The sequence below is a fragment of the Lipophrys pholis genome (assembly GCF_963383615.2).
Source record: "Lipophrys pholis genome assembly, chromosome: 17".
Lineage (NCBI taxonomy): Eukaryota > Metazoa > Chordata > Actinopteri > Blenniiformes > Blenniidae > Lipophrys > Lipophrys pholis.
The window spans coordinates 11419467-11441261 of NC_137643.1; the positions used below are offsets into that span (position 1 = coordinate 11419467).

The following is a 21795-nucleotide window of genomic DNA, read 5'->3' on the forward strand; positions in this document are numbered from 1 at the left end:
GTTGTATGTTATGCCCATCAAACCACTGACATTCTGTCCTTCAAGTAAAGTTAAACAGTAATGTTTTGATGCTTTTGTTATTTAATCCCAGCAGAACATTGAGTTTGATCGAAAAAACGTGACACATTAGACTCTATGCTTTTTGCGTTGTTGTGCTTTTTTGACCCCTCCGAGCTGCCGTACACTGTGCGTTCCACGTGATCTGGTCAGTTGACTGACGGAGCACAACACGGCAGTGGAGCAGAAGAAAAACAGTCGACATGGACCAGCATCGGATGGACAGGGTGGGCCTGCTGTCTCCCCTGGAGGAGTCCAGCGCGGAGATCAGCAGAGACAGCGGCATCGTGTCGCAGTCCGCCAGCAGTCTGTCCATGGTGAGCGACATCCTGAGCAGCGGCACCGTGTCGCAGAGCCCCAGCTTCGGAGCGGCGGCGGCGGCGGCAGCTAACGTGATCTCCCAAAGCTCGAGCTTCAACGACGCGGCGGAGCCCGGAACCGCCGGCCTGCACGATCCGGAGCAGGACGACGAAATCCTCCGACGCACCGCGCACGATTATTCCTCCTACATACGGGCGACAGCCGGAGAGGAGGTTTGTGCGGCTGCATGCGGCATCTGAGCGTTAGCGGCTTGTTTATGAGGCGATCCAACCTCTTGCAGCATTGCAGTATAGCGCCACGCTTACCTGCGTTAACTCATCGACTTTTGCCACAATGACGACACCCACAGAAAGTGATTTCATCCACACCAATCCACCCTTTTCACTGTGATGACACGTTCACACACAAGACTTTCCTGCTGCTACACATCCAAAGAGTGATCATTTCACTATGGCAACATGTGCAGCATTGTTAGTTCAGACAGCATAGTGAATTCACCATGGCAATAAATACAGTATTATGTTGTCACCATGGCAACAGCCTGATGGTTTCACCAAAAAACACGAAACAGCATTTGGTAACACCAAATCCGTTCTAACAAGTTCCATGTCCAGTTCAGGCCCCCACCTCTTTGAAACAAGTTAAATGTGGATGTAAATCAGGTGTCATGGTAACACCAGGTAGGTTTTTGATTGGGCTTCTCCCTCAACATCACAGCTTCTCAGGTCCTTGTGTCTCAAGCTTTTTTTTTTTCAAATAAGCATGTCAATGTCAAATATTCACAGATTAAAGGGGGTATTGCAAAGATAACTTCTACAAAAAGCATACAGACAACACAGATAATGTTTCTGTTTGTACTAGTTCAAGTACAAGTTCTTAATTTCAACACTGTTGCAAGTCTTTTTTTTTTGTTTGTTTGTTTTAGCTCCGTTAAATGTTATCCGGCTCTTGTCCTGAGGCTGAGTCGTCTTTAACACATGTGACTTGATTCTACGCCTGGTTTTCCTGCTATATCTACAATAGAAAGCCCAATAATCATGCAAACCTCATGCTTAATGTAACAAGACTCTGACAGCAGTCAACTCTGAGATGCTGTATTGTCTTCCGCTGACAGAGATTTGTCTGTATTTTTTAGGTGATTACACATTTTTACTAACTAACCCGCTAACTGTTGCTTCTCAGTCGACATTAAGTGGATGTGCATGATGGCAGGCAATCTGTAGAGGAGCTGAGCCATTTCCCTCAGAGCACAAAGGCACTTTGTTTTACCCTCCACACAAATCAATTGTATTGAGCGGCAGCTAAAACCAATGCGAGAAAATAAATCTGGAGTATAGAAACTAATAACATGCAGCTTGTTTGGTTTAGTGTTCATGGTTCAGCTGGAGTTTGTAATGTGTGTGACATTTTACATTTGTCTTTTTTTTTTCTCTCTCTCTCTTTCAGATCCTATGTTTGGAGAAAAGTTTGGAAGAAATGCTGACGAGAGTAGATGAGTTTGTTGGGATGCTGGATATGGTGAGCGTGCAGAAGGCCATAAGCGTGTGTGTGTAGAAGTGTTAAGGATGATCATTTGTATCTCATGCGCAACTGTTTTTTGCTTTCAGATCCGTAACGATACCTCACAGATAGTGAATGACAACCTACCTCAAATCCAGCAGAAGTCTGATGAAATGAGACAGATATACAGACGAATTGATAAGTTAGAGGTAAAGCCGATGACACGTGTCGAAGTACAAACCAGCTCAATTAGAAAAAGGAGCACAACCATCAGCCTCACGTCCATAAAATGCCTGAATTGCAGTTTTTTTTCCAAAAGTTTTACACTGAAAATAACAGGATTTATTTTTTTAATTTCCTGCAGGCTTTTGTAAAAATGGTGGGCTCCAACGTCAACGCCATGGAGGAGCAGGTCACACTGGCAGAAGGCGAGCTGGGAACGCTGCCGGTGGCTTTTAAGGTGTTCCGCAGTTTCCCAGGTTTCTTAAACGTAAGACCCGTTTGTGCTCTTCAACCACCTAAATGAGTACTGCAGAGCAAACGATGTAAAAAATCCTCGCAGCCGCGCGCCGTGCTGTGGTACTGGAAAAATTGGGTTTGACTTGTGTGTCCGTCCGCTCTCAGAGGCCGGCCAGCCCAAGAAGACCAGCACCTCATCAGCGACGGGAAGTCCCCAGCGTGTTCCAGACAGACCATTATTTCACGTCGCAGCCGGAGCAGTGACGCACCAGGACCCTGGAAGCCTAAACGCGCTTCTAACCTCAGAGGCCAGTTGAGTGAGACTGTAAAGACAATATTTACTGCCATCCGTCGTTAAGAGGATCGAACAGTGCAGTGGCCTCAACAAAGCAATAGCAGCCTTTCTGAACGAGTCCGTGGAAGTCGAGTGCGTGAAGACGTTCTGGGTTTTGGCGTGTCGTTCTCCTGACGGCAACAAGCACTGAACTGTAGCCACATGATTTCAAAAGTGCCTACACGGGTCTTTTTTTCTGTCTGTTTTGTTTTCACTCGTCATAAAAGGAAACTTATGTCTTACCGGTGATGTTAGGTTAGTGACGTAAGGCGGAGACAGTCCCTACCTGCCAATCCAACACTGTAAAGAAGGTACAATAAGAGGAGCTGTAAAGATCTTTAGATGTTATACATAAAGACGTCACTTAACCCAGATTTTTTATAAAGATATTCCTATCACTGGTGTTTGTACAGACCTGCACGCTGTTATTAACTAAACTGTATTTCTCTGTCTCATCACTCTCCCCAAGCAATAGTGATTTTATCCACTTCAGCATTTAAAGTCTTCCATTTCAAAAGTTTCACTTTATTTCCTACTTGCTAGGAATGACAAAACTCCTGCTGACACGAAGCTGCATCTTTGATAGCACCTTTTCAGAAACAAAGCACACTATAGATGAGATGTTTTATTGCTTCGAGTCACACCAGATGAAGCTGTGATCTCAACATGCGGTACCTGAAAGATCACACAGTGTGGCCCCTGGAACAAGGCTTTTTTTCCACTCAGATTGATTGATCATTTGCCAAAAAAAAAAAAAAGTTGTTGAAGAGGTTTCTTTTACGTGTTCATTTTAGTTTGCGTTTTTAACATAATCATTAAAAATGATTTGAGACAATATTGTGCAGTAAGTTTGTTTTTTGATTGTTACATTTGAGAGATATGAAATATGTTGTATATTGTTTTTTTATTTAAAGATATTTTCAGCTAAGGTGATGTCCACCGAGGCTGAACAGTGGTTTAGGGTATCCCACTAGGCCTCACAACAGATATGTGCCCAGGGTCCTGACATGGACCAAGTAGTGTCACTGAACCATCCCCCCCCCCCCCAAAAAAAAAAACATGGAGTAAAGCTGGTGAGTAGATATTCAAGAGATATGCTGAACTTAATACAAGAATCAGAACCAGAATCAGATCATGATGCAAATCTGTTCTTTTCCCCTTCTTATAGTCAGCTGGAACCCCTCACATGGTGGGAAGGATCTTAGTCTCTTCTTTAAAACAGGAAAGCCTTTTGGAATTTCTGTAAATAACCATATCTTCTAAAGCTGGAGTCTCCCCGAGAAACTGGAAGTCACACCAATGGGTAATTTCACAGTCGGTTCACCTCGAATGCGTGTTTATAGACTGGCGGGAGGAAACCGGCAAAAAACCGACACACACAAGAAGAAGATGCAAACTTTTCCTGGAAACCGCCCTCCGAGTCAAGCCTGGAGTCACACATGGGAAATCAGTGGAGAGATTACAATCCCTCTATATTCTAGCCCAGATTATGAAATGTATACACCTGGAAGACAAAGCGCGGGGTTATTCTCGCCCGGCGCTTCTCATTGGTCGATTTTGTGTGACATCATCAGAGAGGAACCCGCACTCCTCGTCCTCGTTCTCCTCGAGTTTTCTCCACGATTCAGCCCGCTCTGCCGGAAAACTTCAGTGAAACTAACGAACACGGTAAAAAAATAAATACTTGTTGCCTTCGCGACGATTAATGCGTCTATTACCATTTCATCCACGTGAGTTAAAGTTTCCGGCGTGTCTCATATTAGTCATTAGTTAAGTGTGAAGAGCCAATAATGGCGGAGATCCAAAGTAGAGAAACTAAACGCATGCAAACAAGTAAAAAATAATAATAAAGCTTGCACTCATTTTGCGTAGTGTTCGAGTCATATGCATACTTTGATTACATGTAGTACGAGCATTGTTTGGTTGAGTCGACCTCTTGCGGAAGTGTTAGGGGGATTTTATCTTCTTTCTTTTTTTTTTTTGCACAGGTTGTGGCGTGAATGAGAATGTGGTCATAGAGATTAAGATTCATTAAGATTGACTAAACCTGTGCATATTTCTTTTACAGGTCCAAAGCTTCACACATGGCGTCCAAGGAGAAAATGTTGCAGGAGCTTGGCCAGGGCTTTGTCCAGGAGTATTATAACCAGTTTGACAATACCAACAGGATGGCACTGGGTAACCTGTATGTAAGTTAGTCAACTCTTCATGGAGATTCAGCTTTTCTTCAATAAGTACTACAAAGTCGGCACGTAATGTCAACCCAGCTGTTAAACTACTGCGTTTTGCATTTGTAAAATATTTTTATTTTAATCATGTTTTGCAATGCTTATGTGCGAGATAAACATTTGGAGTTATTTATAACTCATTCTGATTTTATTCCCTGGACCAGGCAGGCCATCATCAGACTGGGCTGTTTGTGACACCTAAATATGAGTTTATATTGTAAATACTATGGTGCTTATTAATAAATGTCCTCTCAGTCTGCTGATGCCCATTTGACATGGGAGGGAACCGTTTTTCAAGGGAGGGAAGCCATTGGTGCCAAACTAGTAGTAAGTATATTTTCACACTTGTTTTTTTTTTAATCACAATCCACAAAAAAACTGCACCTGTACACTTTATTATTATCACTTTTATGTGCAACCCAACCTATTCTGGTTCATTTGGCCTACAAGTGTTTTGATTTATGCACTTTTCCAAACATTTTTTTCTCTCTTGTTTGACCGACTTTCTTGAGTTTTTAGACTTTTACACCAGTGGCTCTTCACGTTTTAGTAATGTGCCTGGTTGTTGTTATATCAGCTATCATATCTTATCACTTCATATTGAAATCATTGTAAATAATAATTTTATATGAACAAGTCCTTTTGACAAATTTTATTCACAGTTAACAAAACTTGTGACTTGGTTTTGCTGCAAGGTTTTTCGGTGTTTTAACTTGAAGTGTTGAATGAATGGAAATGGCAGTACTTAAAATAAAATGAAGTTCATTGATCCTTCTCTCCGTTTGTCAGGAGTTGTATGAACCCACTGCAGTATGATGTGTTCCTGTCTTGTGGTGTCAACAACGGCACAATTTCTAGTTGTCACTACACATTTTAATAACATTGCTTCTGATCTACAGGGCATGCCTTTCAGTCGTATAAAGCACATTATCACAGCGCAGGACGTTCAACCAACAGTCGACGATTGTGTCCTCATCATGGTTTTTGGACAATTACAGGTAAGGTGGTGACTTTTCTGTAACGCGAACTCGGGTTGTGCAATATGCTTTAAATGTTCTTTCTCTCTCAGCTGCATCTATGGCTCCTTCTTGTCTCCATTCTCTAGTCTTTCCCTGTCTTCTGTCTACTCCGCTTCACCGTTTTCCAGCTAATAACACTGGAAATAAAGCTACAACATACAGTACAGACCAAAAGTTTGGACACACCTTCTCATTCAAAGAGTTTTCTTTATTTTCATGACTATGAAAATTGTAGATTCACACTGAAGGCATCAAAACTATGAACTAACACATGTGGAATTATATACTTAACAAAAAGGTGTGAAACAACTGAAAACACGCCTTACATTCTAAGTTCTTCAAAGTAGCCACATTTTGCTTTGATTACTGCTTCGCACACTCTTGGCATTCTCTTGATGAGCTTCAAGAGGTAGTCACCTGAAATGGTCTTCCAACAGTCTTGAAGGAGTTCCCAGAGATGCTTAGCACTTGTTGGCCCTTTTGCCTTCACTCTGCGGTCCAGCTCACCCCAAACCATCTCGATTGGGTTCAGGTCCGGTGACTGTGGAGGCCAGGTCATCTGGCGCAGCACCCCATCACTCTCCTTGGTCAACTAGCCCTTACACAGTCTGGAGGTGTGTTTGGGGTCATTGTCCTGTTGAAAAATAAATGATGGTCCAACTAAACGCAAACCGGATGGAATAGCATGCCGCTGCAAGATGCTGTGGTAGCCATGCTGGTTCAGTATGCCTTCAATTTTGAATAAATCCCCAACAGTGTCACCAGCAAAGCACCATCACACCTCCTCCTCCATGCTTCACGGTGGGAACCAGGCATGTAGAGTCCATCCGTTCACCTTTTCTGCGTCGCACAAAGACACGGTGGTTGGAACCAAAGATCTCAAATTTGGACTCATCAGACCAAAGCACAGATTTCCACTGGTCTAATGTCCATTCCTTGTGTTCTTTAGCCCAAACAAGTCTCTTCTGCTTGTTGCCTGTCCTTAGCAGTGGTTTCCTAGCAGCTATTCTACCATGAAGGCCTGATTCACACAGTCTCCTCTTAACAGTTGTTCTAGAGATGTGTCTGCTGCTAGAACTCTGTGTGGCATTGACCTGGTCTCTAATCTGAGCTGCTGTTAACCTGCCATTTCTGAGGCTGGTGACTCAGATGAACTTATCCTCCGCAGCAGAGGTGACTCCTGGTCTTCCTTTCCTGGGGCGGTCCTCATGTGAGCCAGTTTCTTTGTAGCGCTTGATGGTTTTTGCGACTGCACTTGGGGACACTTTCAAAGTTTTCCCAATTTTTCGGACTGACTGACCTTCATTTCTTAAAGTAATGATGGCCACTCGTTTTTCTTTACTTAGCTGCTTTTTTCTTGCCATAATACCAATTCTAACAGTCTATTCAGTAGGACTATCAGCTGTGTATCCACCTGACTTCTGCACAACACAACTGATGGTCCCAACCCCATTTATAAGGCAAGAAATCCCACTTATTAAACCTGACAGGGCACACCTGTGAAGTGAAAACCCTTTCATGTGACTACCTCTTGAAGCTCATCAAGAGAATGCAGAGTGAGTCCATAGCAGTAATCAGAGCAAAAGGTGGCTACTTTGAAGAACCTAGAATATAAGGCGTGTTTTCAGTTGTTTTACACTTTTTTGTTAAGTACATATTTCCACATGTGTTCATTCATAGTTTTTGATGCCTTCAGTGTGAATCTACAATGTCAATAGTCATGAAAATAAAGAAAATTCTTTGAATGAGAAGGTGTGTCCAAACTTTTGGTCTGTACTGTATTTGTGAGCCTGAAAAGTTTTGAAGGGTTTGACGATACTGTTTGCGATATTAAGACCGAGTCTGAATATTATCCAATTTTACCACAGATTGATACATCAAATGCTGTCTGATTCTTCTCTCTTGGCATTCTCTGAACTATATACATTGCTGTAATTTGTTCTTTGTCTCCCTTATTTGATTTCTTTGAGTCATCCGTGGCACGGAGGCTGTCTCCAAAACTTGTCTTTTCTTTAAAAAAAGAAAAGAAGTGGAAATATAACCTTTCTGCTCACACAGAAAAGTTACATTTTGTTAGTTAAATGTTACTTTTGAATTTTTGATGTCGGACTAAAAGATGCAAGCGAGATGTACCGAGCAGCTGTGGAGCTGTATATCATGTGACATAACTTTGACAACAATGCTCATTGCTGGCGTACATGTCATTCTCTGGAAGTTGGATGTTTGTGATTGGCTTGTTGTCAAAACAATGGATGGAATTTCTTTTTATTGTCCTCCACTGAACGCACTTCTTTTTTTCTTTTTTTTTAAGCTCTGGGTTTGCATCTACTCTTGAGACATAGCCAGCATCGCTTAGTTGTCTTTATTGAAGGCCTACTGATCAACCTTACTTCCTTCTATTATACTTGACTATTTCCTCAATACTCTTTTGATGTATCATAAAACACAAAGTATATATATTTAAGATGTCTGTTTTGTTTTTCCTGTAACAGATCGATGATGAACGGCCAATGGTTTTCCATCAAGTGTTCATGCTGAAGTTCCAGAACGGTTTTTGGGCGTGCTCAAATGACGTGTTTCGGTTAGGGATACACAACATTCCGACATAGATCTGCACGCTTGTATTCATGCCGCCATCTTTGTGAACGGGGATCTCTCTGTGCTGTGCTGTGCTAGCAGGGTATCAATAAGCACACCGCACTGAAGATGACCAACAACGCTGTCTGCAAATAAAGAGTTTATTCCTCTGAACACTTGTTTTTATGACTCTTTTTTTTCTCTGTGAGAAACGGTTTTTACTCGTTCCAAAAGTCCAGCACACCGACGTGAAGTGCAGAGGCACAAATTTGAGCCGAAATTGAACTTGTTTTTAAAATGCACATTCTCGTTTTAGTCTTTGCCCAGCTTTGCTGATATTTTTGATGTTTGTCCTCCTGAGGATTTTGCCTTGTTATTGTTGCTCGGTTGAGACATTTTAAAAGGTGTCCTCTCTGTTCCCCATAGTACTGTCAGAACATGTCTGTTTACGTCATACCAGGATCGGCAACATGTAGTGATTTTGAAATTCCTGGATATGCTAGGATGAACTATCTATAGGGCAACCGTCTAAAAAGCCACATCTGTATGCTGTAACTTGTAGACTTGGGCTACAGTAAATACAATGGATACTTTCAAAATCTGTTTTTCAATCAGATTTCAGAAGGAAAACTTTTGCATGAATAACATTGTGTACAGACGCAGAAAAATGCATTGTACCAATGTGACACAAGACACTAATCAGTGCATCAAAAATTTGGATTTGTGACATTTAAAATTACATTGTAGGTAAAAGCCACCATACTAGCAATAGAATTACAGCCAGGTGAAGACTAAACTATATTTTGATTACCATTCAAAGTAGGAGTTTAAGGCACAGTCTATGGACATTTTATCATTTAAAATACTTTCATCTTTGGGCTTTTTTTAAGCTCAATGAGTTTATCTCCTGTCCAATAGCATCCCACTGACGAGTTGATGTGTTGTGTGTTTGGGGACTGTTTTTATCAAGTCTTTTGTTAGTTTCTCTGCATGTTGTTCCTTGATCCTTTTGTAATTTTTATTCTCATTAATGTAATTTCAATTGATGGGGGTCGGGGGAGTCATAAAAGCCCACTTGGGCTTTTATCCTTTACTGCACAGTCTGGTTTTATATTTTATTTATTAGTTGCCGCATTTGTTTTTAAACAAAGAAGAAAACACTGCGTCATAGTCTTTTCCTGCTTGCTTAGAGATTAAATCTGAACTCCTGGAACTGAAATAAGGTTAAAAGAAGAATAAACGAAATGAATAGTAAGGATATGTTGATGTCGCAAGTGTCGCGAGACAACGAGACATTTGTCAGGACATGTTTCCTGAAGTCTCGTTGCTTGTTACTCTCGCGAGACTTCCCAGCTAGTCCAAGAAATGGCATGAGCAGGACATCCACCAAGCAGAAGGAATCATCTCTCCCACAATGACTCCCACTGCGAAGAAAACTCAAATGGATGCAACAATTCAGTCGTCCGGCGATCATAACGAATCAGTAAGTGCTGGTTTCAATACACCCGGCTTTAGATTCAAGCTGTACGAGTTAGAGGACGTTTGTGTAACAGCTCCGTTTTCCCTGCCTTACAGTCGTGTGGTTGAAATGCTGTATTTTTTTTCTTTAGAATAAACATGTATCCATCAAACGGAATATTGTATTCATAAACTGAACTTTTAAGTTGAATTATGAAACTATCAAAGCCCCGTTGGGTCAACTGTCAATTTCATATTATTATGTTGTTTAGAAGATAAAACCCGTAACATGTCACATAAGAGATTATTGCCTACAGAAACATCCGATAAGACAAATGACAGCTTACAATGTTGAGACGGTTTAAAAACCTTGTAGTGGGTATTTAAAGGTCCCAACGCGTTTGTTTGGGTTAGCGTTTGTGCGCATGTGCAGTTTTCGTAATTAAAGGAGCCGTTCGTCAAATCGTTTGTCCATCAAAGTCCAAAAAGCTGATTGATTTATGTTTTGTAGAACGGGTTTAAAGAAAAAGATGCAGACCCTCGAAATGGATGTGAGACGGAGGAGGAACCTTTGCTTCGAGAAAACCCCAGACGGTTTGTGATCTTCCCCATCCAGTACTTTGATATCTGGAGGATGTATAAGCAGGCCCAGGCCTCTTTCTGGACAGTGGAGGAGGTGGGTATTTTACTTTTATTATGTCCACAAGGGGGGATAATATGATAAAGAAGTTATAAAGTTTGTAAAATGTTAGATTCGGTTGCCTAGTTGGGAAAGATTTCGGCAGTGTGTCATCCCTGAAAGAGCCTCTCGGATCGATGGGACGTGTGTAAAGTTGATGTTTTGTTTTTCAGGTTGATCTCTCCAAAGACTTGGCACACTGGGACCGTTTGAAGCCAGAGGAAAAACATTTTATCTCTCATGTCCTGGCTTTCTTTGCTGCCAGCGATGGTATTGTCAACGAGAACCTGGTGAGAAAACATGTTTTTCTTAGCTTGTGTGCATCTAACAAGGAAAATATTTATTTCAACAAGCTGCACACAACATCACTGTTATATTTGTGTTTTATCTGACAGGTGCAGAGGTTCAGCCAGGAAGTGCAACTCCCTGAAGCACGCTCCTTCTACAGCTTCCAGATTCTCATTGAGTCAGTCCACTCAGAGATGTACAGCATGCTTATCAACACCTACATCAGGGACCTCAAGGAGAGGTCAGTTACTTTAGTGTCGGACTTCTACGAGTAAACTTTAAAGCTAAATTTTGGGGGGATGAAAGTAAGTCTAATGTCGCTGCAGTGTGAGAAATACTTGCCAACTTGTCTCATCTTCTGTTACAAACTGTCAGACCTGCACCTGTTCCTCACTGGATCAGTTATAACCACATTTCCTTTATCTCTAACTGCTGCAGCATCATCATGCCTGCATATTGGGGGGGGGGGGGGGGGGAGGACTGGTCTAAATCAACACATTTCATACAGCCTGTAATTTTGTTGTTGTTTCACAAGCACGTATCTCACATTGATTTTACTGTGTCACTGTTACTATAGATACCAGTTACTCTTAAATTAGACCAAAACATGCATTTCAGAGACATTTTACTGCGTAATATTGAACTGCGTGGTGGTGGTTAGCACTTTCATCTCACAGTCAGAAAGTCTGAAATGGGAGTGGGGGCTTGTCTTCAGTTTTCCTGTTTCAACACTGGGGATTTTCTCCTGGTACTCTAGTTTTCTCCAACAGCCTAAAAACATGCGTTTGAGGCTCATTTGTGACAATAGAAATTGCCCTTTAGGTGTGAATGTGAAAGCGGTTGTCTCTCTGTGTTTGCCCTGTAATGGACGAGTAACCTGTCCAGGGTGTATGCTCTGCTTTCACCAAACTCTAAATCATCCCCAGCAACCTGCAACCCTGAGTTGAATGAAGTTGTATACAATATGGATGGACTGACTCATAACTGGTTTGTTTTTCAGGGATTATTTATTTAACGCCATTCAGAACATGCCTTGCGTGGGACGAAAAGCCGACTGGGCCCTGCACTGGATAAACGACAGCAAATCCACGTTTGGTAATAAAGATACAGAATTCAAACTCCAACATAGACTGATATTAATGAACAACTCAAGATTCAGAGATTTCCCCTTTTATGGTGAGTTGCTAATATTTTGACTGTTATGACCACAGCGGAGCGTCTGGTGGCTTTTGCTGCTGTGGAGGGGATCTTCTTCTCAGGCTCATTTGCCGCCATCTATTGGCTAAAGAAGAGAGGCCTCATGCCTGGACTAACCTACTCCAATGAGCTGATTAGCAGAGATGAGGTGAGATCAATTCACACATAAAATTAACTCTGTCACTTATAACCATACTGTAGTGCAATGCTGAGGAGCACATATGCATTTGTCTGCACATGTAGAGTAAAGAAATTTGTTTTAAACCCAATGGGATCACTATCTTGTAACGGTGGGATACTTTGTGTCTCAAGAACCCCTCGAGCTACGCTGGCTGGAGTATTATACTATTATACTGCTGGTAGGGGAACCCATGCCGCAGTCGAACAGGTCGAAGGGGAGAGGTCAGACAAAAAGTGATCCCTCGAATCTGCGCCCATAAATCTTCCGTATTACAGAAACCAAAACTAGCATTGCCACTGTGCCCTATATATAATTATATAATCATAATAACGTACATTTGATTATGCTTTGCTATTATCTCTTTGTCCACCTTTATGCACCGCCTGAATAAAACATCTCCGTCCATGTTTCTGCCGATATTGTTTATAAAAAAGCATATTTAGGTCAGAAAGGTCTTTAAATATTCATCAGCCACACTCATATGTTGATATTGACAAATATTTAATTTAGATTAAAATATCTCAAGGTATGCCCTATAAAGAGTTAAGTTGATGTGATGTTATCTGATGTGTGCTGTGGTCTTTCCTAGGGTCTGCACTGTGACTTTGCCTGCCTGCTCTACAAGCACCTGTTAAAAAAGCCTTCAGATGACAGAGTCAAGGACATCATCACCAAAGCTGTTAACATTGAGCAGGTCAGCAAATATTCATTCAAATATGCACTTTATATATTGCCTTTGTTTGCTTACTTTGTCTACTGAGTGGTTCAGTTGGTTGAGGGGGGGTCGTCTTCCAATCGCAAGGTCGCAGGTTTGATCCCCCATCTTGATCTTTCCAGCCAAAGTGCCCTTGAGCAAGAGACCAAATTACAAGTTGCTCCCAACACCTACATTTTATTGTAGTTGTGTAAATGTATTGGCATGTCTTGTTTTGTGTTTCAGGAGTTCTTGACAGAGGCCTTGCCCGTAGATCTCATTGGGATCAACTGTTGTCTCATGAAGCAGTACATCGAGTTTGTGGCTGACAGACTTCTCTCTGAACTCGGACTGGCCAAGGTATTTTCACTTCACTACAGCTACAATGAAGACTAAATGATAATTTCTCCTTCAACTTCCTTAACATGAGGCCACACAATGGATGAGTGATTAACTCTCTGGCCTCGTATTGAGGCGGTATCTGGCTTTCTATTTAGAGTTTGCATGTTTCCCCTGTGCATGGATTTCCTCTGGGTTCTCTGATTTCCTCCCTTAGTGCAAAAGCAAGCGTGCAATGTGTTTTTGTGGCTATAGGTTGTCTGTAGAGTCCGAATGTCGACATCAAATGTTATGAAAATGTAAAAATCCATGCCTTTATATAGTTCAACTTTTCTTTTGTTTTGTTCTCCACTTGCCATGTTGTCTCAAATCCAAGATTTACCAAGCTGAAAACCCATTCGACTTCATGGAGTCCATTTCTCTGGAGGGGAAGACCAACTTCTTTGAGAAAAGAGTGGCGGAGTATCAAAGACTTGGAGTCATGTCAAGCATGATGGGCGGCGAATTCACTCTGGATGCAGACTTTTAAATCAACATTCTGTTACACGTTTGTTACACATTTGTTACATCTGATTTATTTATTTCTGTTGAAGCCGTTTCACTACAGCTTTATTAAATTGCAGGGGTTACAAACGCAGAAGGGCATACAAGTAGAGCTTTGGTGATTGGGGGCTAGCTGGTAAAAGTATTTTATTGAGTTTGTGATTTTTATGTAAAATAAAATATTTTGTAAATGAAAATGTGTTTTTGTGTCATTTGTGAGGAATTGCTCGGCTGGAGTGTGCATGTGGTAGATGTTGTGGTTTTATTGGGATTAGATTAGATTAGCCACTCCTCCGTTAGCACGCTGGAAGTGAAAGCTAGCAGCTCGTGTGTTTACCAGCTCTATTCCGGGAAGATGGCCGGGGACGTGCGGGGTTTCGCTCTGGAGAAAGCCGAGCTGCTCTCCGGCCGCTTGAAGGAGCTGCTGGCTGCGGGGCAGGGCTACGTGCGGGCCCAGTTCGGGGTGGACCTGGGCCTGGAGCCGGAGCTGTACCCGACCTGGGTGATCCTGTCGACGGCAGCGGCGGGGCTGCTGCTGCTCGCGCTGTCCTCGGCCGCCGTGTGCGGGAAACGGCGGGGATCCCCGGTCACGCGAAGCGAGCCAGCGAAGGCCAGCGAAGGGAAAACGAGCAAAACGGAGGAGCCGAAGAAGAGATGCAATAAGAGAAGCGTCGAAAAGGTGATGGGGAGAAATGAATTGTTGTTGGTTAGAAACCCTTGAAATAAAAGCTGCTTCCATTCAACTCTCCCTCCTGTCACTTTATACACGGCTGGCGTTCTAAATGTGTTTGTTTACACAACATGAATTAAGTCATCCAGGGACAATCCTCTGCTCCCGGTTTGTACCGACTACAAATCCATATTAGCCTAATGAATAAGCGGAGAATCGCTTTTTTTTTATTGTTTGTTTGTTTGTAAACCTTGAACTGCGTCCAGCTGACAAGACATCAGTTCGTTTAATGTTAGCGAGTCGAAACAGGATCATCTGTGTGGCCTCTTAATTAATTATCCATATTTATAACGTGAAACTGCTTAAAAAACATTGACTTAAAAAGCTGAGCAGCTGTTAAACAGCTTGGAACGCTCATCTACAGTAATCCACAACCACCAGCCTTTGTACTCAAGTGTTATTAACCAGTACTGTCAAGGCCACCAACTAATAAACAAACCCTGAAAGGTGTGGATGCTGTGAACTCGTGATCGAAGTGGTTTTTTCCCCCGTTGTGTTTTTATTTATTTATTCTACAATGAAAGCATTTTGAATTCCCGCCATTGTTTTCATTGTGTGGTTCATCTTTCCCCTTCCGCAGAAGGTTCAGTCCAATGGGCAACCTGTGACAGTGGCCCAAGGCCAAGTGAAAGACACTGAGACGGTTTCCAAACTACAACCACCCATCAAAACTGAGAAGGTAAAGCAAAAAATCAAGAGACCGCCGAAGTCCTTGGGGGTTATTGATTCTCCAGAAGCTGCCTCAAGCTTTCATTAGATAACTCTGTTATTAGTGACACATTACTTGAGCTCAGCCGCCACTCCTTCTCAGGACGGCGACGTGGCACGGCTGCTTCAAAGGACAACAAGCAGCCGCAATTAAAATATCTGTGCTGTTCGTCACGACGTCTCTCTGCCCAAAAGGTGCGTGAGGCGCCGGCTCCAGCACAATTGAAAAAGAACAAGAAGAAAGCCAAGGCCACCGAGGTGAAACCAGTTCAGCATGTGTCTGCATCTGATGGGAAGGAACTTGATGATGGTGAGTTTCAACCGAAACGGGGGAAATTTCGAAACAACTTCTCTTTTTCAGTCGAAGTACCTTTTTTCGCAAAAGCCCCTTAATTGTCAGCGAGAATTACGCAACATATCGTTCAGACTTTACACTGATTATAAACCAACAACAAGATGCAATCAAGCATGTAAAGTACTTGGTGGTAACCGCTTTACAACTGTGCGTCCTTCATGTGGCTTTGTGATTGAATTGTTTCTGTGTGTGTGTGTGTGTGTGTGTGTGTGTGTGTGTGTGTGTGTGTGTGTGTGTGTGTGTGTGTGTGTGTGTGTGTGTGTGTGTGTGTGTGTGTGTGTGTGTGTGTGTGTGTGTGTGTGTGTGTGTGTGTGTGTGTGTGTTGAGCAGGTGCGTGGGAGACTAAGGTCAGTAACCGAGAAAAGAAGCAGCAGCGACGGAAAGACAAAAGCTCTGAGGATTCCGGTAGTCCTGGAGGTGTGGAAGCCCCCAGAACCCATGTGGAGGCTCCAGCAGTCACCCGACCTACGAGGAAGAACCGAGGAAATCATGGTAGTTATTGTGCTCTTGATTAATGTATTTTAGTTTGGTTAAAGGAAACAAGGTGTTTGACGACACACTGGCTAAGCATTAAATGATGACTCGGATTCTCAATGTGTAGTTTTGATGCAAATAGACCACGGTTAAGTTTGATCTAGTAATAACGATGCACGCTTATGCATTTTTCTGCTCAATTCCGATTCAGAGTCTCTACTTGCAAGGACCGCTGGAAAGAGAGAGACGTCTGGTGAGCACGATGAACTTTTATTTTGTGTTCTAGCGACTCACAATAATGATAATGTAGTGACAAGATAAAAGGGTTAGGACTTATACATTCATTTAATGTTTTCTTTTCTCGAAAATGTCGTTTTCAGCTAAAAAAAAACAAAATTAAAATCCTCTGATATTTTGGAATTCTGGTTGTTTCTGGTTGATGACACCGACGCCAGCCTGACACGCTTCTTTCCCGTTTGCCTGCTTTCCCAGTGACCTCCAGCTGGAAAGACGAGCCTCCTGCCAATGGTCCAGGCTGGACTGATAGTTCTATGAAGATCTCAGCTAAGATGGGTGCTACGGAAGGAACCAAGTGGAGCGGCATCCCCGCGGCCACACGTTACCGGCCCCAGCCCGAAGCCCAGCCCTGGGCGCAGGAGGCACAAGGTACCCTCTCCTCTGTACCGTATTACAATGAGGTGACAGTCAGGTGAAACACGGCAGATGGAGCAGATGGTATTTGAAGATGATTCCCTGTGTTAACCTCTAATGAGAAAATGCCAAAAGAAGAAGAGATAACCTTGAGTTTTGAGGTTCATTATCATGGCGAGGTGTCGGGCCTGTGTGAGTGTGTGTTGGCGCTTTGCTGGAACAGCATCCCAACTTTATAATTTACTGTGCTCAGCATGGAGTGGCATGGACGGCCGAATGAAGACTGACCTGGCTCCTGTGACCTTCTCTATGCTGCGACTGAACACCACAGGTTGGTACGACGTCACCCGGTCAATCTGGATTATTTTTTTTTATATATATCTTCCCTAATGTAGTGATTCCTGTTGTGTTGTGTATTTTGACTGGCTCGGGCTGCAGTTTTTACTTAGCTAATTTACTCCTTCTGTCTCTTCTAGATCCCAGATCAAATTCTCTAGAGCTGCAGTGGGCGAGCCGCCCCGTCAGCGATGAATGGTCGGGATTCAGTAAGTAGCCGAGCCCCCCGCTCATCATATCATCATCAAACCAGCTGCTTCTTCAAAAATATAGACTCTTTTGTTTTTACCGCGTTTCTCAGATGGGACTACAGCGGTGGATCCCAGCTCAGACTGGAACGCTCCAGCAGAGCACTGGGGTAACTACGAGGAACCTCCTGTTTTGGCGACGCCAGCGCCTCCGCTGAAGGAACAACCAGCTCCCAACAAGGTTTTACTTTCAATTGCCCTCACTTCGCTGTTGATTCGATACATTAAGACAATATTTATTATCCATGTTTTATTAATGTCTCTAACATGGAAAGTGAACTTCTTCAGTTGACTGCTTTAAGTGTCACGCTCTTGATTGCTTCTTGGGTTTTTTTTTAATCCTCACCTGAAAATCTTGAATATGCTATTTGTTTTGTTAGGTATCAGATGATGAGAAGGACAATGAGGATCCATCTGGGGGAGCGGCCACATCGAAAAAGAAGAGGAAAAAGAAGAAGAAAACAGAAGAGGAGGCTGCGTCTGCTGTCCAGGCAGGGAACAAAGCTATTTTAGTCTATTAGATGAAAAGGTTTTCCAATGGGTTTGTTTTCATTAATGTTATTCTCTTGGTTTGTTTGCAGATGGTGAACACTGCAGCTCCAGGTAACGCAGCACTTAAAGCCCAAGAGCTTCCTGTGCTGCCCTCCAAAAAGCAGAACACCAGCATATCCTCCTCTCAGAGTAAGTTCTCAATAAGTGGGGCTTTGATTCGTTGTTCAATCGCAAATATATTTTTCAAAAGCAATGATCTCCCGCCTTTTTTAATGTGTTGAGAGAGAAAAAACATCCGTAATCTCATTTGCCGGTTTTCTTTGCAGAGAAGTCAGAGCAGAGCGCAGAGCCTCCCAAACCCTCCCAGAAGAAAAAGGCTCGAAAGGAAACATGAAGTCACATCTAAGGTCCAGACTAAGCATATATATGCAAATGATTGTTCATTGATTGTCACATGCAATAAATTCCAGGTACACCGTTTATTTTATCATTTCCGGAAACGAAAAGAAAACAAGCAGTCGATATCACCTGCTTGGATACATGTCGAGGTGAAATGTGGTCCTATGGACTAAAAACTAATTTGCACTATTTGCTACACAGCAACAGGAGCGGAGTGTCCAGCGGGGCGAACTTATAGTGAAGGTACATTTTTAATCGTGTCAAAAGTGTTTGTTTTCCTCCTCCAAGAGTGTATGTAGTTCTTCACCCAAAAATACAAAACGGGTTTGAATTAAAAAACATTTTTATTGTGATTAATTGTAAATGAACTGTACATCTTTGTTCCCCAAAATGTTGCACTTTGTTTTATTCATTACGCTGCTGTCGCCCTTATGTATTTGAATTAGTGGAATGCTCTGGAGTTACCGGTCGAGGGCAGGCTTGGACTTTTCTTAAGTCTATTTTAGTGCAACACTCTCCTGCGCAAATGTACATTGACAGATTCAGACAAGTTGGTAGCCTAACACTCTTAATGTGGGAGAGTAACTAAACTGTTTGGAGTGTTCAGACTTACCCTTTTGTGCAAATCTACTGTTTGTGGGTGTTTCTAAAAGTCTAACAACACAATATTTCACACCCCGTCTCTTTGTATTGAGCTTAATAAAAGCTTCCCAGCTGAAAAACAATTAAATCACGCAAAACAACATAGCATGTGAGTGTTGTTTTATAAATAGGTTTGACTATAGTTTAATCAATTACATCCTTTGAGAATTGACACTTGTGCTGTGCAGCTTTGCTCCTTCAAACTAAATGGCAGCTGTGGTCCATATCAGTTATTGGGGAATCATGTTCTCGAAAAGTACCCTGCAGCTTAATCCTCTTCTTTGCCTGTCCGACTAATTGTATATTCCAAGTATGAAGGGTTTTATTGTACTGTGGTTTAATCGTGTCCCTCTGAGCTACAATATTCAAACAGTCGTAATAATACAGAGTAAATGGTGTATATTTGGCGTTTGATTAAACAGATAAATACCTGTTCATGATTTTACCGCAGTAACTGGTATGAACCACCAGGAGGCACTGTTGTATGAAGTCAAGAGCAGTAGCGCTATTTCCCTCTTAACGTCATTGTAAGTTTCGTGTCTTTCGGCAGTAAATTTTTTATTTGTTTTCTAGAGACTTATCAGTCCATTCTGCACTCCGTACGATTGTTTTTAGAACCCATTTCTCCCAGTCTTGTGCTTGAGAAAGCCTTGCCATATGTACAGACTGTAAGGGCTGTTTCCTCTTCTGTAATTGCACTGTGCAAAAAGGCTTTTAATGAGTTCCTTTCGATGTCCATGAATTGTTTTTTCACCTTTTGCAGAATGTGATCTGTGTAACTTTTTTTTTTGTTGTTGTTGTTGTTGTTAGGTTTCTACCTGACTTCCGAGTCTTTGAAGTGTTTTCAACCTCAACTGAAAAAGGAGAAATGCTTATCCAGACATGACAGAGAGCAGCTTTAATCCCACAGTCAAGAAAGTGTTCTGAAAAAACGACACAAACTTAATTACACACCTACGTGTGAGGAATTTAATTCCATTGCCTTAATCTGTAGATGTGCAGAAATGCATCGGTCTTATTTGATAGTTTTCATGCAGTTGCAAGTTTTGATGTCAGACCTGACTTTGTTTTGCATGACTTTGATAACAGTACACGTGTACGTGGAAGGAAATGATCAAACTTTTGCCTAACTGTTAGCACCTGGCCCTAGAGTACCACTCAGTATATAAACTGTACTAGCTTTTTGTGAGGAGGCAAATTGCAGCGTCTCTGTGGCTGTCCAGTTTAGAGGACATTAACATGTTTTCGTGTGGGCAAAAACGCCTTTAGTGCATCAAAGGTGTCGATCAACTGGTGGTGGTAGATGTTTATAGACCTGATAGCTCACAAAGGGACTAAATGATGTGTCGCCGTGGCCCTTTTGTTCCATTTTTACTGATGAGTAACCTGATTCAATCAATGTATTTATATACTTGTCTCTAGCAAAGGACTTTTCTGTGAATGGTTTTGTTTATTGAGGAAATAGAAAATGATATTTCTATGTTTGTTTGGTAAAGATGAAAATTAAACACGAAATGCTTGATATCACATTGTCATGCCAATGATTTTATTTTATTTTTTTAATTGTCAGCTGCAAGACGAGGTGGAAAATAATAAAAATGAAGGAGGCACTTGGAGATTTGAGGAAAATTGCAAACTTCACTAACGGCCTCATGCGATTCATATTTGCAAAATAAAAAATAAAAAGTGTTTCTTCTTCTTGAAGGAGGAATGTGAAACATTTTAGTTCAGCCCAATTTCATCATTAGTGGGCTGGACTGCTAAAATAGAGTCACAATAACCTTCAAAGTCAAACTTCAAGTTTTTGTTGTAGCGCAGTTTATGTGCTGAAAATATCAACATGTTTGCAAAACCAAACAATTCTGACAGGAAATGACAACAATATCAACATAAAATCAGTTCTGATGATGCCTTCTGGTGCAATATAAGGTGAAATGTTGTATTTGGTTGTATGTAGTTGTTGTACTATGCATGTTTTTACAAACTTCCACTGACAGCATGGCTTTCAGGCTCGTTTTCTAGCAATGAGAGTGAAAGATTTAGTAATATATAGGACATTAACTGTTTGCACAAGAACAGATTTTCTGAAACTATCTTCAGATATTCCGTTTGTTGCAAATTCAAAGAGGTATTTCAAAAGTTTGTTGTTTGTTTAATATATACAGATAGAAATTTCTAAAAGTATTTAATAGCCTCTAACAAAGTAGAAACCTTTAACAATCTTCAATTTCTTTCAAGGGATTATCAACCATATAAAAGTGATGCTTCACATTGTTTGCAGTATGAGTTCTTTTTTTAGTCAGTCAATAACAAACCGAGTACTTACATTATCATCTTTCCCATGGTGATGAATGATGGATCGGCTGATTAAATCATAATAGAAAACTTGAAGCTATGTGACCTAGATACCACCAAAGATGGAAAATTCAATGAATGAAAACCTGACTGTGTGGAAACTTTCAATTATACCCTGAAAAAGATGCTGAAAATTGTGGATATTTAACCCTGAAGTATGACTTAAATCCACGGCCTTTAACACCAGCAGTTGTGACATGAAGCGGATTGTCCGATCCATCCACTCGCGTGCAGTTTTCATGCTTGTTGCCTGTCATAATCTCTCATAAATACAGCGCACATTCGCTGGATGCTGCGGCGCAAATGTGTGTCAGCAGCCAGGCCTGTGTCAGGCTCCCTGGCTCTGCACTGACCCTCCTGAGGCCAAACCGCTGCCTCAGTCAATGTGGCGAGGCGCTCGTGTGGCCCGCTCGCAGAGCTTGACCTCCTTCGCCTCATCTCCCCCCCCCCCCACAGCCCTTATCTCTCAGTTCATTTAGGATTTACCAGTTTTTAATCTGGCACAATCTCTGGCTCACTGTCCATTCACCT

At 42.0% G+C, this 21795-nt stretch overlaps 4 protein-coding genes across 7 annotated transcripts; all 4 read left to right on the plus strand.

Annotated features, from left to right (window-relative positions):
- Positions 1–181: 181 nt before the first annotated feature.
- Positions 182–3504, plus strand: bloc1s4 (biogenesis of lysosomal organelles complex-1, subunit 4, cappuccino). The gene is made up of 5 exons (XM_080484918.1): positions 182–590; positions 1825–1896; positions 1986–2087; positions 2243–2368; positions 2503–3504. The coding sequence occupies exons 1-5, from the start codon at positions 261–263 to the stop codon at positions 2599–2601; spliced, it is 729 nt and encodes a 242-aa protein (XP_080341044.1). The 5' UTR covers positions 182–260; the 3' UTR covers positions 2602–3504.
- Positions 3505–4243: 739 nt separating this feature from the next.
- On the plus strand, positions 4244–8667 carry LOC308122818 (nuclear transport factor 2-like). Its single transcript, XM_080484919.1, has 5 exons — positions 4244–4339; positions 4740–4860; positions 5155–5226; positions 5799–5897; positions 8411–8667. Exons 2-5 carry the CDS (start codon positions 4756–4758, stop codon positions 8525–8527), a joined length of 393 nt encoding a protein of 130 aa, XP_080341045.1. The 5' UTR covers positions 4244–4339; positions 4740–4755; the 3' UTR covers positions 8528–8667.
- A 1161-nt stretch (positions 8668–9828) lies between these two features.
- Positions 9829–14067, plus strand: rrm2b (ribonucleotide reductase M2 b). The gene is made up of 9 exons (XM_080484917.1): positions 9829–9978; positions 10465–10629; positions 10806–10922; positions 11028–11161; positions 11921–12015; positions 12132–12265; positions 12888–12992; positions 13239–13352; positions 13708–14067. The coding sequence occupies exons 1-9, from the start codon at positions 9910–9912 to the stop codon at positions 13858–13860; spliced, it is 1086 nt and encodes a 361-aa protein (XP_080341043.1). The 5' UTR covers positions 9829–9909; the 3' UTR covers positions 13861–14067.
- An 80-nt stretch (positions 14068–14147) lies between these two features.
- mtdha (metadherin a) lies at positions 14148–20433 on the plus strand. Of its 4 annotated transcripts, none has more exons than XR_013936173.1 (14): positions 14148–14553; positions 15185–15283; positions 15508–15622; positions 15998–16159; positions 16353–16394; positions 16634–16807; positions 17046–17123; positions 17269–17337; positions 17430–17557; positions 17757–17867; positions 17958–18057; positions 18195–18275; positions 18469–18510; positions 19720–20433. XR_013936173.1 is itself a non-coding variant. In XM_080484922.1 (14 exons), exons 1-12 carry the CDS (start codon positions 14230–14232, stop codon positions 18260–18262), a joined length of 1470 nt encoding a protein of 489 aa, XP_080341048.1. In that variant the 5' UTR covers positions 14148–14229; the 3' UTR covers positions 18263–18275; positions 18475–18510; positions 19720–20433. The 4 variants fall into 4 exon arrangements, 3 of the variants coding, with proteins under 3 accessions (XP_080341048.1, XP_080341047.1, XP_080341046.1); XM_080484922.1 differs by having other exon boundaries at positions 18475–18510; XM_080484921.1 differs by having other exon boundaries at positions 18469–20433.
- The last annotated feature ends 1362 nt before the right edge of the window (positions 20434–21795 follow it).

Excerpts from the sequence above, each read along its gene's own strand:
- LOC308122818 (XM_080484919.1), top strand. The coding sequence starts at position 4,756 with ATGGCGTCCAAGGAGAAAATGTTGCAGGAGCTTGGCCAGGGCTTTGTC. Across the intron at positions 4,861-5,154 it reads TGGCACTGGGTAACCTGTAT|TCTGCTGATGCCCATTTGAC; the intron begins GTAAGTTAGTCA and ends ATGTCCTCTCAG. Across the intron at positions 5,227-5,798 it reads CCATTGGTGCCAAACTAGTA|GGCATGCCTTTCAGTCGTAT; the intron begins GTAAGTATATTT and ends TCTGATCTACAG.
- mtdha (XM_080484920.1), top strand. The coding sequence starts at position 14,230 with ATGGCCGGGGACGTGCGGGGTTTCGCTCTGGAGAAAGCCGAGCTGCTC. Across the intron at positions 15,284-15,507 it reads CACCCATCAAAACTGAGAAG|GTGCGTGAGGCGCCGGCTCC; the intron begins GTAAAGCAAAAA and ends TCTGCCCAAAAG. Across the intron at positions 16,160-16,352 it reads GAAGAACCGAGGAAATCATG|AGTCTCTACTTGCAAGGACC; the intron begins GTAGTTATTGTG and ends ATTCCGATTCAG.
- bloc1s4 (XM_080484918.1), top strand. The coding sequence starts at position 261 with ATGGACCAGCATCGGATGGACAGGGTGGGCCTGCTGTCTCCCCTGGAG. Across the intron at positions 591-1,824 it reads GGGCGACAGCCGGAGAGGAG|ATCCTATGTTTGGAGAAAAG; the intron begins GTTTGTGCGGCT and ends TCTCTCTTTCAG. Across the intron at positions 1,897-1,985 it reads TTGTTGGGATGCTGGATATG|ATCCGTAACGATACCTCACA; the intron begins GTGAGCGTGCAG and ends TTTTGCTTTCAG.
- rrm2b (XM_080484917.1), top strand. The coding sequence starts at position 9,910 with ATGACTCCCACTGCGAAGAAAACTCAAATGGATGCAACAATTCAGTCG. Across the intron at positions 10,923-11,027 it reads GTATTGTCAACGAGAACCTG|GTGCAGAGGTTCAGCCAGGA; the intron begins GTGAGAAAACAT and ends TTTATCTGACAG. Across the intron at positions 12,993-13,238 it reads AAGCTGTTAACATTGAGCAG|GAGTTCTTGACAGAGGCCTT; the intron begins GTCAGCAAATAT and ends TTTGTGTTTCAG.